The sequence below is a fragment of the Megalops cyprinoides genome, chromosome 11 (genome assembly GCF_013368585.1).
Source record: "Megalops cyprinoides isolate fMegCyp1 chromosome 11, fMegCyp1.pri, whole genome shotgun sequence".
Classification (NCBI taxonomy): domain Eukaryota; kingdom Metazoa; phylum Chordata; class Actinopteri; order Elopiformes; family Megalopidae; genus Megalops; species Megalops cyprinoides.
Genome location: NC_050593.1, coordinates 5035703 through 5051785, shown reverse-complemented (window position 1 = coordinate 5051785; position 16083 = coordinate 5035703). Strand labels below are relative to the sequence as shown.

General features: G+C 42.9%; 1 protein-coding gene across 1 annotated transcript in view; it reads right to left on the bottom strand.

Moving 5' to 3' along the window:
* Positions 1-866: 866 nt before the first annotated feature.
* The window catches only part of LOC118785559 (contactin-associated protein-like 5), a 105486-nt gene continuing 90269 nt past the window's right edge, over positions 867-16083 (bottom strand). Inside the window, exons 15-24 of the mRNA XM_036540311.1 lie at positions 15147-15274; positions 14694-14864; positions 13663-13881; positions 12857-13093; positions 10640-10864; positions 7801-7934; positions 6753-6840; positions 2929-3141; positions 1852-1926; positions 867-1249 (exon numbers count right to left, since the gene is read on the bottom strand). Coding sequence (XP_036396204.1) covers positions 1056-1249; positions 1852-1926; positions 2929-3141; positions 6753-6840; positions 7801-7934; positions 10640-10864; positions 12857-13093; positions 13663-13881; positions 14694-14864; positions 15147-15274 — 1684 coding nt within the window. The 3' untranslated portion in view covers positions 867-1055. The remainder of the gene's footprint in view (positions 1250-1851; positions 1927-2928; positions 3142-6752; positions 6841-7800; positions 7935-10639; positions 10865-12856; positions 13094-13662; positions 13882-14693; positions 14865-15146; positions 15275-16083) is intronic.

The following is a 16083-nucleotide window of genomic DNA, read 5'->3' as shown; positions in this document are numbered from 1 at the left end:
CCTTAAACTCAAATCTGTGGGATTCAGATCAAAGACTGAGACTGTTATGTTAATATAGCAGACCCTAAAGTTGTTTTTAGTCAATTCAGAATGGCAAGCGGTCACAGGTAACTGATGTGAACTTACAGAGTAGGTAAGAAAATAAACAGCAAATGAACAAACACAGATGCCAGCACTAGACTGTAAGAGTGAAAACTGGAAAACAGACTTGGTGTGAAAACACTCTGAAGGCTTCTCAAAGATCTTAGGGAGATGATGCCATCCTCAGGCTTTGACAGGCTCTTCTGCACAGGGGCTTGAACATGATGTGCTTTTTTATGTTCAGGAATTGGAGTTTGTTGGGAGACATTACAACTTCTTCCACCAAATAGCATAACAGGAGACATACGTGGGTAAATGGACTGTATTTACGAAAAATGCACGGGTGCCAGTTGTATTTATGACTTAGCAGATAGTTTTGACAGTATCACTTATAAGCAGCTGGTGCACAAGAAAGCATTTAATGCCAATTAAAACTGTGCAAACACTTGGGCTTCTGTATTGCAATAGAAATGTTGGAGTCTACATTCCTATCCCAAGCCAATTTTGACACGTTTACCAAGAAGAGAGGCTATCCAGCAGTGCTGTGGCATTTTCACCTTTGCCCTTGGCATTCGACCTTTGAACTTTGAGCTCTCAGTTGACGTTGCTCAGATGACTACAGTTTTGAACACGCACACTATAAGAGCTCTATAGACATATGTACTAACCCTGTCCCCTCCTCCCATTCCTGTCCTCCACAATGCTAAAGACTTGAGTCCCTCTTGTCCTAAAGGATTGCAGCAGTCAGAGAGGTGGGGGGTAAGGGTTGTTGGGGGGGGGGGGGGGGGAGGGTTGGGGCAGTCACTCTTCTCAGAATGCCCATGGTGAGAGGATAGGAAGTCTGTAGGAAGCCACAGCCGAGCCCACTCCCCACCCAGGCGGTCAGAATGGTTGAGGTGGTGGGCGAGAGGCATGAAGGCTCAGCGTGGTATCACTGGTGCAGCAGCAGCGGTGGGGCTGGGGGAGGGGGGCTTTCAGATGAAGTACTCCTTCCTGTCCCGTGCGGAGTTCTGCAGGTCCATCTCTGGGTAGCAGGCAGGTTCCAGGCTGTGCCTCCGGTCCTTCTCCTTGACGACAGGCGCCCGCTCTGACTGCCGGTGCTGGTACAGAAAGTGGGTCATCGCCGCCACCACACAGAGTGTGACAAAGACCACCGCCGCGATCACACCTGGAAAAACAGAGCGATTAAGGGAACACACCAGCATCATCATGCAACTTAATCTGTAGTCTCTTGATTTAACATGAAGTTCCTCTTCATGCTAACGCACAAGATTCTGCACTTACCCCCATTGCAGGAAATCAAAACTGCTTTGAAAATGAACTTTTGATCACGTACCAATTTACATTCCTATTCAGCAATGGTAGCAAAGAGAGGCTTCATGAAAGCCATAGTGGGTGGAGTCACCATATGCTGTCAATCATTGCCTTGTTGCACTTCACAGCAAAAATCTATGAGTAATTCATGCAGTGCGTTACCCATTTTGGGGTTTGCGAAGCGTCAGTCACCCATTTCTTCTTTCCAATATGCTGCATATTTCAGTGTACAGCACTTTCCAGAACACAGCACTTCAAGCTCATTGCTATGAAAATCTAATTGAGCAACTATTATCCTGTGGAATGCTAACCCAATTTCAGTTTGAATAGAGTTACAGAAAAAGACACCCAGTGATTTTTTGTTTGCTTTCTTTCACAACAAAATAGGTATTTTACAATTGGACAGCATCACAACAGTTTCATGTCAGAATCACTCGAGGAAATGGGAACGCTCACCTCCGATTACCACGGAATCACTCTGGCCTGCATTCTTCAGGGGTTCTTTCCCTCTGTCAATGTTCTCTGAATGATCTACAGGCAGAAGGAATATTGAGGAACAGATGAAGAGTAGCAATAAAAATCCAGTAACGGTCAAAAAAATTGGATTACTTTTTTCCATATTTTAGAATAATGGTAAAGACATCAAAATTGTGAAACAACACAGATGGAATTATGCCTACAGAAAGTGTTATAAAGAAATCAAAACTAACATATTTTTGATTCTTAAAATTAGCCATTTTTTTCTGGAAAGAAATTTATAAATAGACATCAACTTCAGTATTTATATTTGTCTAAGGAACAAATGTCCAGACTTTTGACTACTACTGTCTGCAGATCAGTGTAGTATGCAAACTCAAGATTGTGTTTCTGTGCCCCCCCCCGCCAATATTAAATAGAGACATCAGACTGACAGTTAGATTTACTGAGGCAATGGACACAATGTTTCATGTGTGTTCCCTAACAAAACATTCCATTGTCACAGTTCACATTACATGTGTTCAATATTCTACATCAAGAATACAAATTTCTTGTTGTCAAGCAACTCTGAGAGGTCATCTCTATAATTGTTTGTGTCTGTGGTTTATACTGTGAAATTAACTTGTAAAGGAGTGGGAGTGCTATGAGTACACTGCAAGAATAGTTAACTTAAAACTGACTAACTTAAAAATGTCATGGAATTTGCTCAATCCCCTCACAGTTTTAATGCATTTACCCCAGTTTTCCATACTGTTTCTACCTACATCTACATATGTATCAGGGTCAAAAGCACAGGCAGTCGCCGTCTTTGACAAACTATTATTCATTTAGAATGTCAGTTATTCAATCCCAGTTAAATCAATCTCACACAGATTTTTGCAGGCCACAACGTGTACCCAGTCTGGTCCTGATGCTCTTGTTTTTTATTGATTAATGTGAAGGCCACAGGGATAGGTCCACAACGGCTAAAAACATTAACATCAGTGCAGGCAGAAGTAAATGTTTTATTATTGGTCTTTGTGCCAAATGGGTGGCGATGTGAGCAGTCACACTCACCTGAGAGGGAATATGAGGTGGTGAATGTGTTCACACTGGTTGACGCCCCACAGTTGGATTCCGCCACCTGTCCGCGTACAGTAACCAATGAGCTGCCGCGATTCCTCAGGGCTACCTTCAGTGGAGCTGCTTGATTGAACTGCACTGAGGACAGGCAGCCAATGAAACCTCTGGATCCCGCCTGAAGCACTTGTTCATCCATGACATCATGTCCTGTATGTATCAAGGAAAGATATTTAAACTCTGAGATTCATCCTGTGTTAGAGGTATTGCAATGCTGTCAACATACACAGTGTGCCAATACTTCATATATACATACTACCGTGTTTAGAAAGCTACTGTCAGGGCTCCCGCCCCCTAGCTGTTGTGTTTTTGTTTTTCCCTGTCCATGTGCTTTTGTTTTCTTTGTGTTCTAGCCCTGCCCCGCTCTCCGCCCTGTCTCCGCCCACCTGATTGTCTCCGCCTGCCTGCACACCTGCTTCCCATCACCTCATCAGCCTAGCCCTATATCTACCCTGCTTGTCTCTGTCTTGTTTGCCAGATCGTTTCAGTGTTTCTGCCTGTCTCGTTTCCCGCCTGTGTTTCCCTGTTTGGATTTTGCTGGTTTTTGCCTCGCCTGTTCCTCGACATCGTCTTTGCCTGCCCTTCTGTCCTGATTGCCTGATCTGCCTGCCTTCACGGTTTGACCCTGCCTGTTGCTGTTTTGATCCTTGTTTTGCCCTTGGACTGCCTACCTGGTATTTTGACCCTGCCTGTTTTGGACTGCTTGCTTGTTTGACGATTCTGTTAATAAACGCCTGGAATTAGAGCACTCGTGGTCCGCGTCTGAGTCCGTGCCTGAGTCCTGACAGCTACATTTTTAGAGAGCTTGATAGCTAACCAGATATGGAATTTAAAATCTAACAAGCTAACATGAATTCAATTACAAAATCTGTGATTATTTTATTAAAACTGCTTAAAATTTAATCAATTTTTGGATCATTGCACAGGCTCTCAATCTGTCTGTGAACAGTTCCCAGCAGTACCATTATGACAATCCATCCAAAAAGAGCCGGAGATATGCTAATTAAACGCTTTATGGTGCTCTGCTCCACTAAAATTTAGCATATTTTTTTTTGCATATATATATATATATATATATATATAATATAATTATATTTATTACTCCGTCTCATGAGTGCACTTTACAAATATAACATGTATGCATACTGTATATCTTACAGTGGCAAAAGTCTAATATGTGCTGTACACTTTTACAATTACACAATTACATGGAATAAATTCCTAAAATCTTGCATTTTATATTTCAACAGATTTTACTTTACATAAGGGTAACAGTCGGCCCACTTTGGGGGGCAAGATGATTGGGAATGGTTTTTTTTTTTTTTTTGGCTTTGTGCCTCAACAAAGTGCACTATATTGCAGAAAGGGTCAACCCCATCTCTCCTTGCTCTGTGTGAGTGGGTTGCTCAGCAACAGAGAAAGAACACTCCCTCTCAGAGAGGGCCCGGCAGGGACAGTCAATATGGCAATGGACCAATGTGTTTTGGGGTCAGAATGTATGTCAGATGGCTGGAGGAGCTAGCCCACATAGCTGAGGGCATCACTTGCTACCACAGAATGTTATGTCCACAGCTCAGTAAGACTTCTGTGTGTAAATAAGTACTGGTAAATAAGGGCTGGCAAATGAGACCGGTTTCTATTAATTGAGCATGCGCTGCTAGGTCCAGAAAATGCTTTGGCTGATTCACTTTGGTCTAGGAGATACAAGAAGGAAAAAAGTCAAGGTTGTTGGCCTTTCTCCTGGAAATTTTGGAATATGTAGGGGAATGTTTCATCAGCTTTAATGAGCAGGGCTATTGATATGTTGCTCATTGCATGTATACAGAACGGTATGCATGAATGCAAACCCTACTGAATACACAGAGGTGAAAGGAATCGCAGTGAAATGCAGATTAGTCTCACCATGTTACATGCTTATGAATAGAAAGCAATCAATCTATTTAAAGACATGGCATTTTAATTGCTTCTTAATATGTCTGTTTCTAATTAAATACATGGAATTAGAGTGAATTACCATTAACACAGCTATACATTAGTGTTGCATTAATCTCAGAGCTATCCAGATAGCTATTAGGCATGACTGAAAATGTCCTGAATTAGCCTTAGGTATGTGTGTTTGTGTGTGTATGCGTGCATGTTTGTGCGTGTGTGTGTGTGTGTGTGTGTGTGTGTGTGAGAGAGAGAGAGAGAGAGAGAGAGAGAGAGAGGGGGAGAAAGTTAATGTCAGTGTGTTTGTGTAGATCTTCTGCACTCCTTATCATTAAATTTCCCTGTTTACTTTTTCATGTTCATGTTGGCAGTATAATTGTCAAATAAATCCTTTGTCAAAGAAATAGTCCCTCTCATACTGACTACATAACTTGCATAACCTGAGGGACTTCCATTGATGATAGATATATGTGGTGAAGATTCAAATACCACATCTTTTCAGGCACATATGAAACAGTTGTAACTGGCTCAGTTACAGTTTATGTCACTGGATTTTTCCCTGTCTCACTCACCAGGGAGTGACTATCATAACTTTAACTTTTATCTGCTCATTGCTTATCACTGTTTTCCAGTGCAGCTAATTTTATATAACGCAAGAATTGCGCAACAATTATTTTATCTCTGTTAAAGTTTATGGTTGACTTTAAAATAACTCTGATGTTATACAGAAGGATCCCTCTCAACTTTAACAGTTAAAATTCATCTTTTGTAACCCCTTCAAAGTCCATAATCTGGATTTTCTTTTAAGGATCAAAGAAAATTACCTCTTTCATGGTCAGTGCCACAGTTCAAATTAAGTCATTTGTAGCATAAATGGTTCATTATAACAAATGAACAACATCTCATGGTGAGGACACAAATGATGTTCTCTGTTACAGCAAGCTATCTATGATTTATCATGAAAAAAGCTCCCACTCCAAACAAGAAACCGCGACAATTCCCTCATTAATGTGAAATGAGCTTCAGGTCTGGCTGAAGCAGGCCCGCTGCACTTACACTCCCCATTTATCACTGCTTACAACTGCTTACAAGCTGACAAGCCTTCTTCTATCTCAATCCACCTCTCTCCATGACATGTCTAACAGAGGTTTAAAGAGCATGGTGATATTTTCATGCGGGATTGTCCATAATGATTTCTAAAAGCACACTCAATGGATCTCTCATCTCCTGGGCTGACCAACCTCCAACCTCTATTAGTTTACAGAATGGAGGGGAGAGTCTCCATGGCAACGGGCAGTGAAACCAAACCAACACTGTTTACTCCACGTTTCCTGACTCCTCTTGGCACTTACACGCGAGTGGCTATCTCCTTCAAAACTCAATAAGTCCCTCTGATCTGTGAATGGAGACACAATCAGATATCTGTTAATGAAATTCATGAGGGTGCCTGTCTCAGGATGAGGAGATTTGATTCTACCAACAGGGCTCCGATAAACAAATTCTGTAAATTATGACTGGTTAAAAAGAAAAAAACAGACATAATGACTTAATGAAAGCTGATGATCGGATGCCATCATTTTTGTTTGCTGTTCATCCTGACTGTGAATCGACATGCACACGCAGGACATTGTGGATGACCCTCAAGCAATCACGTGGCCTGCCTTTTGAAAGCTTGAGATGTGAACTGAAATTGGCCACAAAGGTGAAGCTGTTCAGCTGCGCTGGATAAAGCAGCAGCCATCGGGATTAACGGCCAAAGCTCTGTTTGCCTTAAAGAAATAAGCACCTTTTCAGTTCACTCAAGAGCAATTTCTTTTTATAAACAGGCTTACCTGTGACTTTACCCAATGTGACGGACTTTATTGTGTTCAGCTCGGTGTCAGATGAAAGGCTGTATTTTTGGTTAATGTCCTTGTCAATCTGTCAGGGGAAATCAAAAGAAAATAAATCGAAATTGTATTTTTTCCCCATATCCCACAAAAAGTAAGAGGTTTTGCTCATATTGATGGTTTTTAGGACTGACTTAACACGTCTCTGCTTGTGCTCTGAGGGAAAGCAATTTAAGACCACATAAGCAAATCAATTCACAATTTACTTAAAGCTGGGCCAATTCCAAAGCTATTGTTATAGTTCCAAACAGATATGGAAATGATCAAATAAGGCTCAGTCATAGATGAACGTATTACTGCTTGCATTACATAAGGTGACTTTCTTATTCTTCGCAAGGCTTAAACTGTTAAATTCAATACAAACACACCGCATTCATTCTGATACAGTTTGCCTTGATGGTATGTAATCAGGGATTCCATCATGCTATGCTATCAGGGTCATGCAACACCTAAGATTTATTTTAAAATAAAATGAGGCACACCATGATTAAAATGTTATAACCCCACATGCAAACCTTCAAAGCTATATGAATGAAGTAATTCAGCATCTAAGTTGAGTTATATACAGTAGTACTGCATTCTACTGACAAATTATGGCACACAGTCCTGTAATGCTTGTCTTATGTTCAAAAATGTGTGTAGAACTGTGCATGAGTGTTACACAGTACTGGCGTAATTGCATTTAAAAACTCCACAAATGGGCTCTTAAAAGTATGCCATCCACATCTGGAGGAAAACCTGTAGTCTTCTGTTGTACATATTCATTTGATTATTTACCTTACCAGCATTCGAGCTGAAAACATGACAAGTCTGGGCAAAACTGAATATTTTATATGGCAGTTTGCAAATGGTTACATTAAGTATTTGAATTTCTTGGCTTAATATGGGAACACATATGGGGCTCTCTAAGACCTGTCTGTCTCAGTTCCCTCAGATCTGGGGGGCAGGAAAGACACAGGGATTGCTGTCACAAACAGCTTGTGACTTTCACCTGGACGTAGACATCTTTCCCCTCACGATGGATTCGGACCCAGTGGAGCTGCCCGTCTGCCAGGCTGGTGGATTTTGGGGTGAACAAATCCGGTGCCCCATCCTTCCTGAGTCGGTACCAAATCTGCAAGCTGCCTGAAGAACAAGAGGTGCCCCAAATGCCAAAATGTAACCCTCCATTCCAAACCCATTCCTATTCAATTTTATCATCAAAATCATTATATGATCAGATTACTGTAATTCAGAAATCTGAGGGAATATTACAAAACAATCTGATGGTTCAGTGTTGGGAAAATGAACAAAAATCAACCTTTTTAATCAATTTCTTTACTTCACTATTAATTGATAAATGATATTCCCATAGGACAGAAAGGAATAAGCTAAAGCTTTAGATGGTGGCCCAGTATGTCATTTCCTAAAACATGCTTTTTATTGACACAATCTGCAGACAAGATAAACTATGACTATGAGGTGGTAGACGTGCTCCTGCACTCCTCCAAGGCGTTCTTTCCTCGTCAGATCACACCGTGAAATAGAATAGGCTTCATCCCCAGCAGCACAGTGGCTGACAGATATGTTTCTATTGATGAGGTGTCAGAGCCCTCCTCCTTACAGATGCAGATGCTGCCGTCGTGAAAACGCCACAGTCTTGCTATGGCAGCTATGGCAGCCTCCCCTCTTCCTCTGCCCCATCTCCTCCCCTGCCATCCCTCAACACCCCAACAAGAGCTTTGCTAACTGCAATTAGAGCTACTCGAGTTGTCGGGAAAGTGTTCCAGTGAATCTGGAATTTAGAGGCACCGCGAGCTACGAAGTGAGGGGAATGCAAACCATGATTTCACTCCTGCATCACATTTCAACAAGGCATCCTGCAACAGCGTGGGACATACGTGTGTGTTTGGCGAGTGTTTGACAAGGGAACTGGGGCGAATGGACACAAGTCTGTTGCCTGAAACTAACACCTGTCAAATGCAGGTAGATTTTCTCTTTGGCGGTTAACGTTACAGGGTCACAGGCCACTCAGTTGGGTGCTTTTTGCATAAAAATAACAAAATACTTATACATGCTGTGGTTTAGCTAACATTAATGATATACTACATTACCACGACAGATGTGTGCCCCACAGGACTTATTTTGGCTGGTGAAGAATCCAATTGGCTGGTGAATTTTTTCATCTACCAGCCATCCTGGCTGGTGGATCAGAAGGTAATATCAGAAAATGCAAGTCTGCAGCTCTGGCTAAACACTTGTTCATGAGGGGATGAAGAGAAAGACACAGTGGAAATGCATGTCCTCTCGATGACTAGGGGCACTACACCCTCACCCCCTCTCCAGAACAAGAGGCCCACAGAGTGAATAGAAGGGCATCTCTGGTAAACCTATGAGAGAAAAAAGCCCAGGGAAAGTGATGGGTGTACCACAATCAGCAAGTCAACACTGTAAGTACCACTGACTTCATGTGCACTTGGAGCATCCTTTTAAACAGTTGGAGGCTTGGAGTTTCAGCATCAAAAAAGTACTTTCTGTCTTCCATATATCTTAATCAGTCTAAATCAAGCTCCACTTAGATGTACATCTACTAAGCTAACAGTAATATTTCACAGAACATCCGCAGGTACATTTGAGGACCCATACCACTTGTCTTAAGTGACTTCCCACATTGCAAATGATCCTCTCCTTTCCTGTAGCTATTTTAATTTTGTCATTTACCATGGTAAGGCTTTCAACTGCTTAAAATTCTTCCCGTTAATCTTTTCCATTTTGGCTGGAGCATTTTAAACACACACAGAAGCATAAAATATTTAGCCACCCTATATGCAATATTCATGGCCAGCAAAGCAGAGGCAGATGGCTTGGCATTACCATGTGGGCCTTTGTCAATGCTACATTCCCCCTCTCTCTGTGAAAATAATTAGGCTTTGTAGCTGAGACATCCCAGGGATGTCTTTGGCACCGAAGATGGCTCTGAGGACGGCTCTGAGGACGGCTGGGTTTTGTGGATGAACAAGCAGGGGTCATGTAAACATGGGAGGGCTAGGGTGGTGTTATGCATCCAGACCCCACTGCATGCAGCATGGTAGAGGGACGGGTGAGAGGCAATATCTGTAGCACAGATGCCTTCTCTGGGCTGACAGCTTTGTGACATCACATGGCTTTTATGTATGCACCTGGCAGATCTGGGTCTAGCGTCAGGTCGAACGTCTCTCCCAAGGGTAACCCCCCCACCCCCCCGGAAGGGATCTGAACATGCAGTTGAAGGATTTACAAGTTATTTTCCCTTTTCTGTTATTTGGAGAGCCATGGCAGTGATGAAAGGGTACCACATATCCGCTGCAGTGGCCTTCAGTCATAGACCTCAGTGCTGCAATGATGCAGCGTAAGGTTCTATGTAAATTATAACACTGACAGAACATGGGGCGGCAGTGTAGCATAGTGGTCAAGGAGCAGGACTTATAACTGAAAGGTTGCCGGTTCAATCCCCCACTGGCACCTGGCACACTGCTGCTGTACCCTTGGGCTATGTAAAAAAAAAAAACTGTAACTGCTGTAAATCGCTCTGGGTAAGAGCATCTGCTAAATGAAGTTATGTACATTATAGAACTATGTGGGACTTAACAATGGAGTCACCACCCCCATGTATATGCAGTGCATGAATATAAATATTCTTCTGAGCAGAGCAGTTCTCTCACTCCTGTCCTCTCTCCTCACCCACAGCCGACAACCTGGACCAAGCCAGCTAGTCTGCTTACAACTATTCCTGAGTTGACAGAACTAGCAAGAGCTGAACTGCAGATGTTAAAAATGAATATATTTGTATGGGAAAGAGGAGATTGCAGTACCATTATGTGCCAGGGTGACAGCCATGTACTGCTGAGAGTAGGAGCTGGTGGCCAGCAACATGGCAGGGGAACGTGAGGTCAGGAAGCTGAAAGCCATGTTCGCCCGTGACTTTGTGTCCTCACCACGGGTCCCGGAGGATGGGCTGCTCTCATTCCGAAGGAAGGAAAAAGGCTCCCGGAATGTGTAGGTGACAGAGGAGCCCCTCTCGAAGAATGCTGAGACCTCTAAGAGATGAGGCAAACATATCAAAGGGGAGAGTCAGCTCAGGAATGCCATTTCCTTTTTCCAGGGACTTCTGGGATATGCTGTTGGTTTGGGCTCCTTTTATCTGCATGCAAATGAAAGGTATAACAAACGTAATGATGGATCAAAGCAAACACTAATCACAATCATAACAAATCTGACAACAATGCATTTATGCAAGTGAATGAGACAGGGATTTGATTTAATCATTGTCATCCAGCAGCGGACTCACATACAGCATATTCTTAGGCTGAAAACAGCCTATCCCTGCAGCCCACATGTATTGAGAGCCTGAGCAGATAAATTGACAGCATTGAGTCATCTCATTAGAATGCAGAGAGGCTGGGAGGAGAGGGATGTCGGAGCAGTGGAGTCATAGCAGTGCTATTCTTCCTGACATACAGAAGGCAGCGCTGACTCAGGATAAACGACTACCAGTGCTGAGTAATTGTGGCTGAGTGGTTTTTGGGAGATGAGCCTTAGCCGCCGAAGCAGAGAAGGCCCCCCACAGCTGTGTCGTGTGCTTTGGGGCTTCGATCATTTACTGGTGCAATCCAATCAGTGCCGGGTAAAGCCGGTGACCTCAAATTCTTCTTCCAGTGCCGATGATGAGAATAGGAAGGAGACAAATTCAACCCATTTCTGATTCCTGAACAGAGCTGTTAAACCCTAAGCTTTTCTGCCGGCATGTGAATCTTGCCCAGACTATTGTAACTGGTTAGCATTACTTATGGCTATGGCTATGGCTATGCATTGTTAACGAAACTAAAATTAAACTCTGTCTCCTCCCAATGCCAGAGGCTGCAGATGCCATACTTGTTCAAGGGATAGTCCAATATTCAACTTAGGTAGCCTGATATAGGTCCATTGAAAACATAGTGCATTGCGATTTTCAGCATTTATAAAACTTTGTCTTCACCCTTTTGTTAACATTAATGGAGGTTTTTGTAAAATGTTTATTCATCATCTTAGTTGTGCAAGAGTAAAGTATGAAGAAAGTATATTGGAGTTGTTTAAAAATCTGCACAAATTTATTTCATTACACTTTAAATACCAAAGTTCCAATCCACAGAGTTACCACTCGATGTATGTCTTCTCCACAAACTACTGGAGTCATAGGCGTAATTTACACTGGGGACGCTGGGGACATGTCCCCACCACGTTTTGTCGTGGCCCATTTTGTCCCCACCACTTTAAAAAGGTGTGAACATGTCGAACCCGTCGTTGTCCCCAGTACTTTTCAAAACAAACTGATGCCCATGACTGGAGTTAAGTTTGAACATTTTGGAAAAAATGTCAGCCTTGAAAGATTTCAATGAGAAATTTATGATGTAGTTATTTAATGGCAGCACAGTGTACATTCCATGACATCTGAAAGCATTCCTCAGCACACACAATAACATTTATAAAGATGTTATAAAGTTTGTACAAACATAGTAAAACATTTATATTCTATTCAGTAATGGTTAAGACACATGAAAATGAATTCTTCTGATAAATAAAAGACAAAGTTATATAGAGTTTCCAGATAGTGGGCAAATTTATCAGATTAATGTGTAATTAAAAATAAATTATCAAAATGAAAGGGCCAGGGCTTTACCAGAGGATTGGCTTTGTATTGTTGGTAGAGAAAGCCTAGAAAAACATGTGAAGGCATAATCATAATGGGTGGATAGCAGCATAATGTGCCTTTTTGAATGATACATATCCATATGTATAAGTATAAGAAAAATCGGGGGGAGGGGGGTGGTAATCTGTTCTGTTCCATAATGTTCTGCTAATTGCTAAACTTAATCCTGTCTGACCTGCTATTACCAGATAATTTTCAAAGGGCTCTGAAAGTAATAAACCTAATAAGTTAATAAAGCTAATTTAGTGCCTATTCTGTAATACCCTTGATACATCAGTGCCTGAAGTGTGACTAGGTTCTCGCATGCAGGAGGTCACTGTTGTCCACCAAATGGGTGGCGCACCTTTCTTGCAGTGGGGCCCCCCATAGGCGGAGTTGGTGCAGTCACAGGCATAGCCCCCCCTCTTTTCCACGCAGCGGCCACCGTTGTGGCAGAGGCTGTCGCTCCCACAGTGGCCGGGGCAGCCCGAGCTGACCCCAGGCGCTGTCCTGGCCCGCTCCTCCAGGTCCAGAGTCAGCCCGTTCAGCTTCAGGGCCCGGATGCAGCCCAGAAACCCACTCTGCCGGGACGCTGTCCCTCCTGCAACAAGGTTGCCCCCAAACCCCCGGGGCAGAGAGGAAGGAGAACCGTAAAATGTCCAGCTCAGGTTGCACAGAACTACACTGTTCAGTGACAGTAGGAGAATAAGGCTGCAGGAACCCCATGATTAGCGACCATGAACTACTGTTCCTTTCAAGCACCCATGTGGTGCCATTAGAACAATTTTCGCACCATAGAAGAACACTGATTGGTTCAAAATCAGTGGTTGTTGGAGGTGAATGATTGGCTCACCCACTCTGTATTCTGAAGAAATTGTTTTATTTGAAGCTGTGGTATATTAGTGAAAAACTACAGAAACTATACAATATGTTTAGTTGAAAGTTTTAAGTTTTAAAATCCTTTATTAGTTAAAAACATGACACAAGCCAGCTGTGCCCTTTTTGTTGTTGTTTCTAAATTGGTAGAATAAGGTAAGGGATATATCCTCACATTTTCAATCAAAGATGATTGTTGCCACTCCCAACAGCCAATGGAAACAGAACTCCAATCACAGCTGGCCAATAGAAACACATGGCATGCACCAATAAGAAAAAAAAGCCCAACCCTACCTACGAACAGCTGGCCGTTGAGCTGCAGGCGGAAGTGGCCGTCAGGTGGGGCCTCCAGGAAGTGCAGGGGCAGTCGGTCCACCTGCAGGGAGGCTTCCTTCACGTTGCGCTCTGCCCGTAAATAGTGCCACTGCTTGTCGTTCAGGGGAACATGGGACTTCACCACGAGCACCACAGGCCCGTCCCCCACGTCAAAGGTGAACGTTACAGACAGTGGTGCTGAGAGGATACAGACATGAAGAGTCACACTCAGACCCCTCTCTGGGTGCCCCACTGCTGTTTACACCAATTTACTATACCTCATTTTGCGCATGTAGCAAGGCAAAAGGGGAGCTAATGCGATGATACTAAAGAATTCTTATTAGATACTGTTTGCTACTGATTGTTACTGTCAGTACTGTGGCTTCGTAGCCGGTTTGTTTTTGTTTTCCCCGGCCATGTGCTTTTGTTTTCAGTGCTCTCATTTGCCTGCCCCACCCCTTGTTTCTCCACCTGTGGCTTGATTGTTCATCTGTTTCACCTGCCCGCTTTTTCACCTGTGTCTCATTTGCTTGTTAACGTGTAGATTTATACCCCATCTGTTTCCTAGCTTATTGCCAGTTCGTCTCAGTTAATCTGTGTCACGACCAGCATTCGCCTGTCTTGTTTTCTGCCTGCCTGCCTGCCTGCCTGCCTGCCTGCCTGTCTTGCCTGTTTCCTGACCACGAGTTTTCTTGGATCTGATTCTGTACCGTCTGCTGCGCTTTCCTGGTTTTTGACATTGCCTGTTTGGACCTCATTTTCTGGATTCTCCCTGAAGATTGAAATAAATCCCTTGTGCATCCTCCACCCCTGTCTGCGCCTGAGTCCCTGCCTGAGTCCTGACAGTTACGTATAATATGTATGTGTCATATGTATTATTATTATTTTTTTTAGAGACCATGGACTGAATGTCTGGTTATTGCTGACCTGGGCACTGATCTGTTCTTATTCCAGCATTGCTATTAATTATTTTTTGCCTATGTTTTCCAACACAGAGACTCAGAACTCACAGCTCAGCTCCACCCGAATGTAGTCCTTGACTCCCAAGTTTTCTAGAAAGACTCCTGAGGGTGTGGTGGTCTTGAAGTAGAATGAGATGTCAGCGCTGAGCTCTCCTTGGAGAGTGGGGAAGTGGAGGTAAGAGGAAGCCAGGTAGAAGGATGCAGCATTCCATAAAAACCCTGCAGGGGTGAAAATGAAAACTCATCTTATGAGGCCGCCTTCTTACATGAATGATGATACCACATATTAACTGATTTCATATTAATGATTTCATTTATATTTCACTTGTTTGTACTTCATTTTCAAAACATTTCCAACCAGAGAAGACCCTTTCCATTGTTGGTGATAAATGTTGACATTTTCTTGTATTAATTGAAAGGATGAAACAGCAGCTAAAGTGAGAGGAAACAAATCTTTGTGGTCTCAATGATTTCTCCATCAAAAACCAACAATCCACCTACTGTCCCCATAGCAACGGAGGGGTCCAATTCTGTAGATGGCTTCAGAGCCTGTCCTGTTTGTGTCCCCAATAGCAATTTCATTCAGTGGCAAGTGGTCTTTGTAAGAGAGAAGCCCGGTGTCATTCAACCTGCAAACAGAAAGCATCTGACTGATGTATTGATCGTTTCCCCTTCATCCATTCTTCAGAAATTACCTGGCATCTCTCCATTTCCCATAGCAACACTGCGCAGTACAGCTTCCACAGAGTGCTAAGCAAAGCGTAACACAGCACCCTGATATATACAGCATGCATTTTAGTACAAAATCACTAATAAAATGGTAAACACAGCTTTTCTGGTGTTTTACCCATGTCCCCATGCCAGTCAGTATCTTCAGGAGTTCTCTCTTCTGCAGTGGCTGTACGAGATGGGTGCTGTGCTCTGTGGGTGAACTTGAATGGCTCTTTACTTAGTACAGTATTCCCACAGGAATACCCCCTCAGTTATTATAGATCATTGCAAACACCCTGTAGATAACCCTGGAGCCAAACCTTGCAGTCACAACCATTTGCATATCTGTTTTAGCTTTCAGAGGAAATGGGGCTCTTCAGGAATGTTTATTTTAAAAAAGAAGGCAACTAAAATGCACAAGTAAACTTGACAGGTTAAATCAGGCTAAGCTAACTGTGCTGTTGCAAATTACATTTACATTTACATTTATTTATTTAGCAGACAAATTAATAAGCTAATGTAGGTGTACCAAACTGCCCTCATCTAATATAGGGTAGGCATTGAAGCTTCTCAAAAAGGTCAAAAGGTTGCATGGGAAAAGTGGTTGAGAGGCTCAGAAGAGAGGCCAATATACAGGTTAGCAGAGAGAGTATGCAAACAGGAGGGTGAGCAAATTGGAGGGCAAATGTGCAAACACAGATAGCACACGGAAAGGAAGACATCAAAC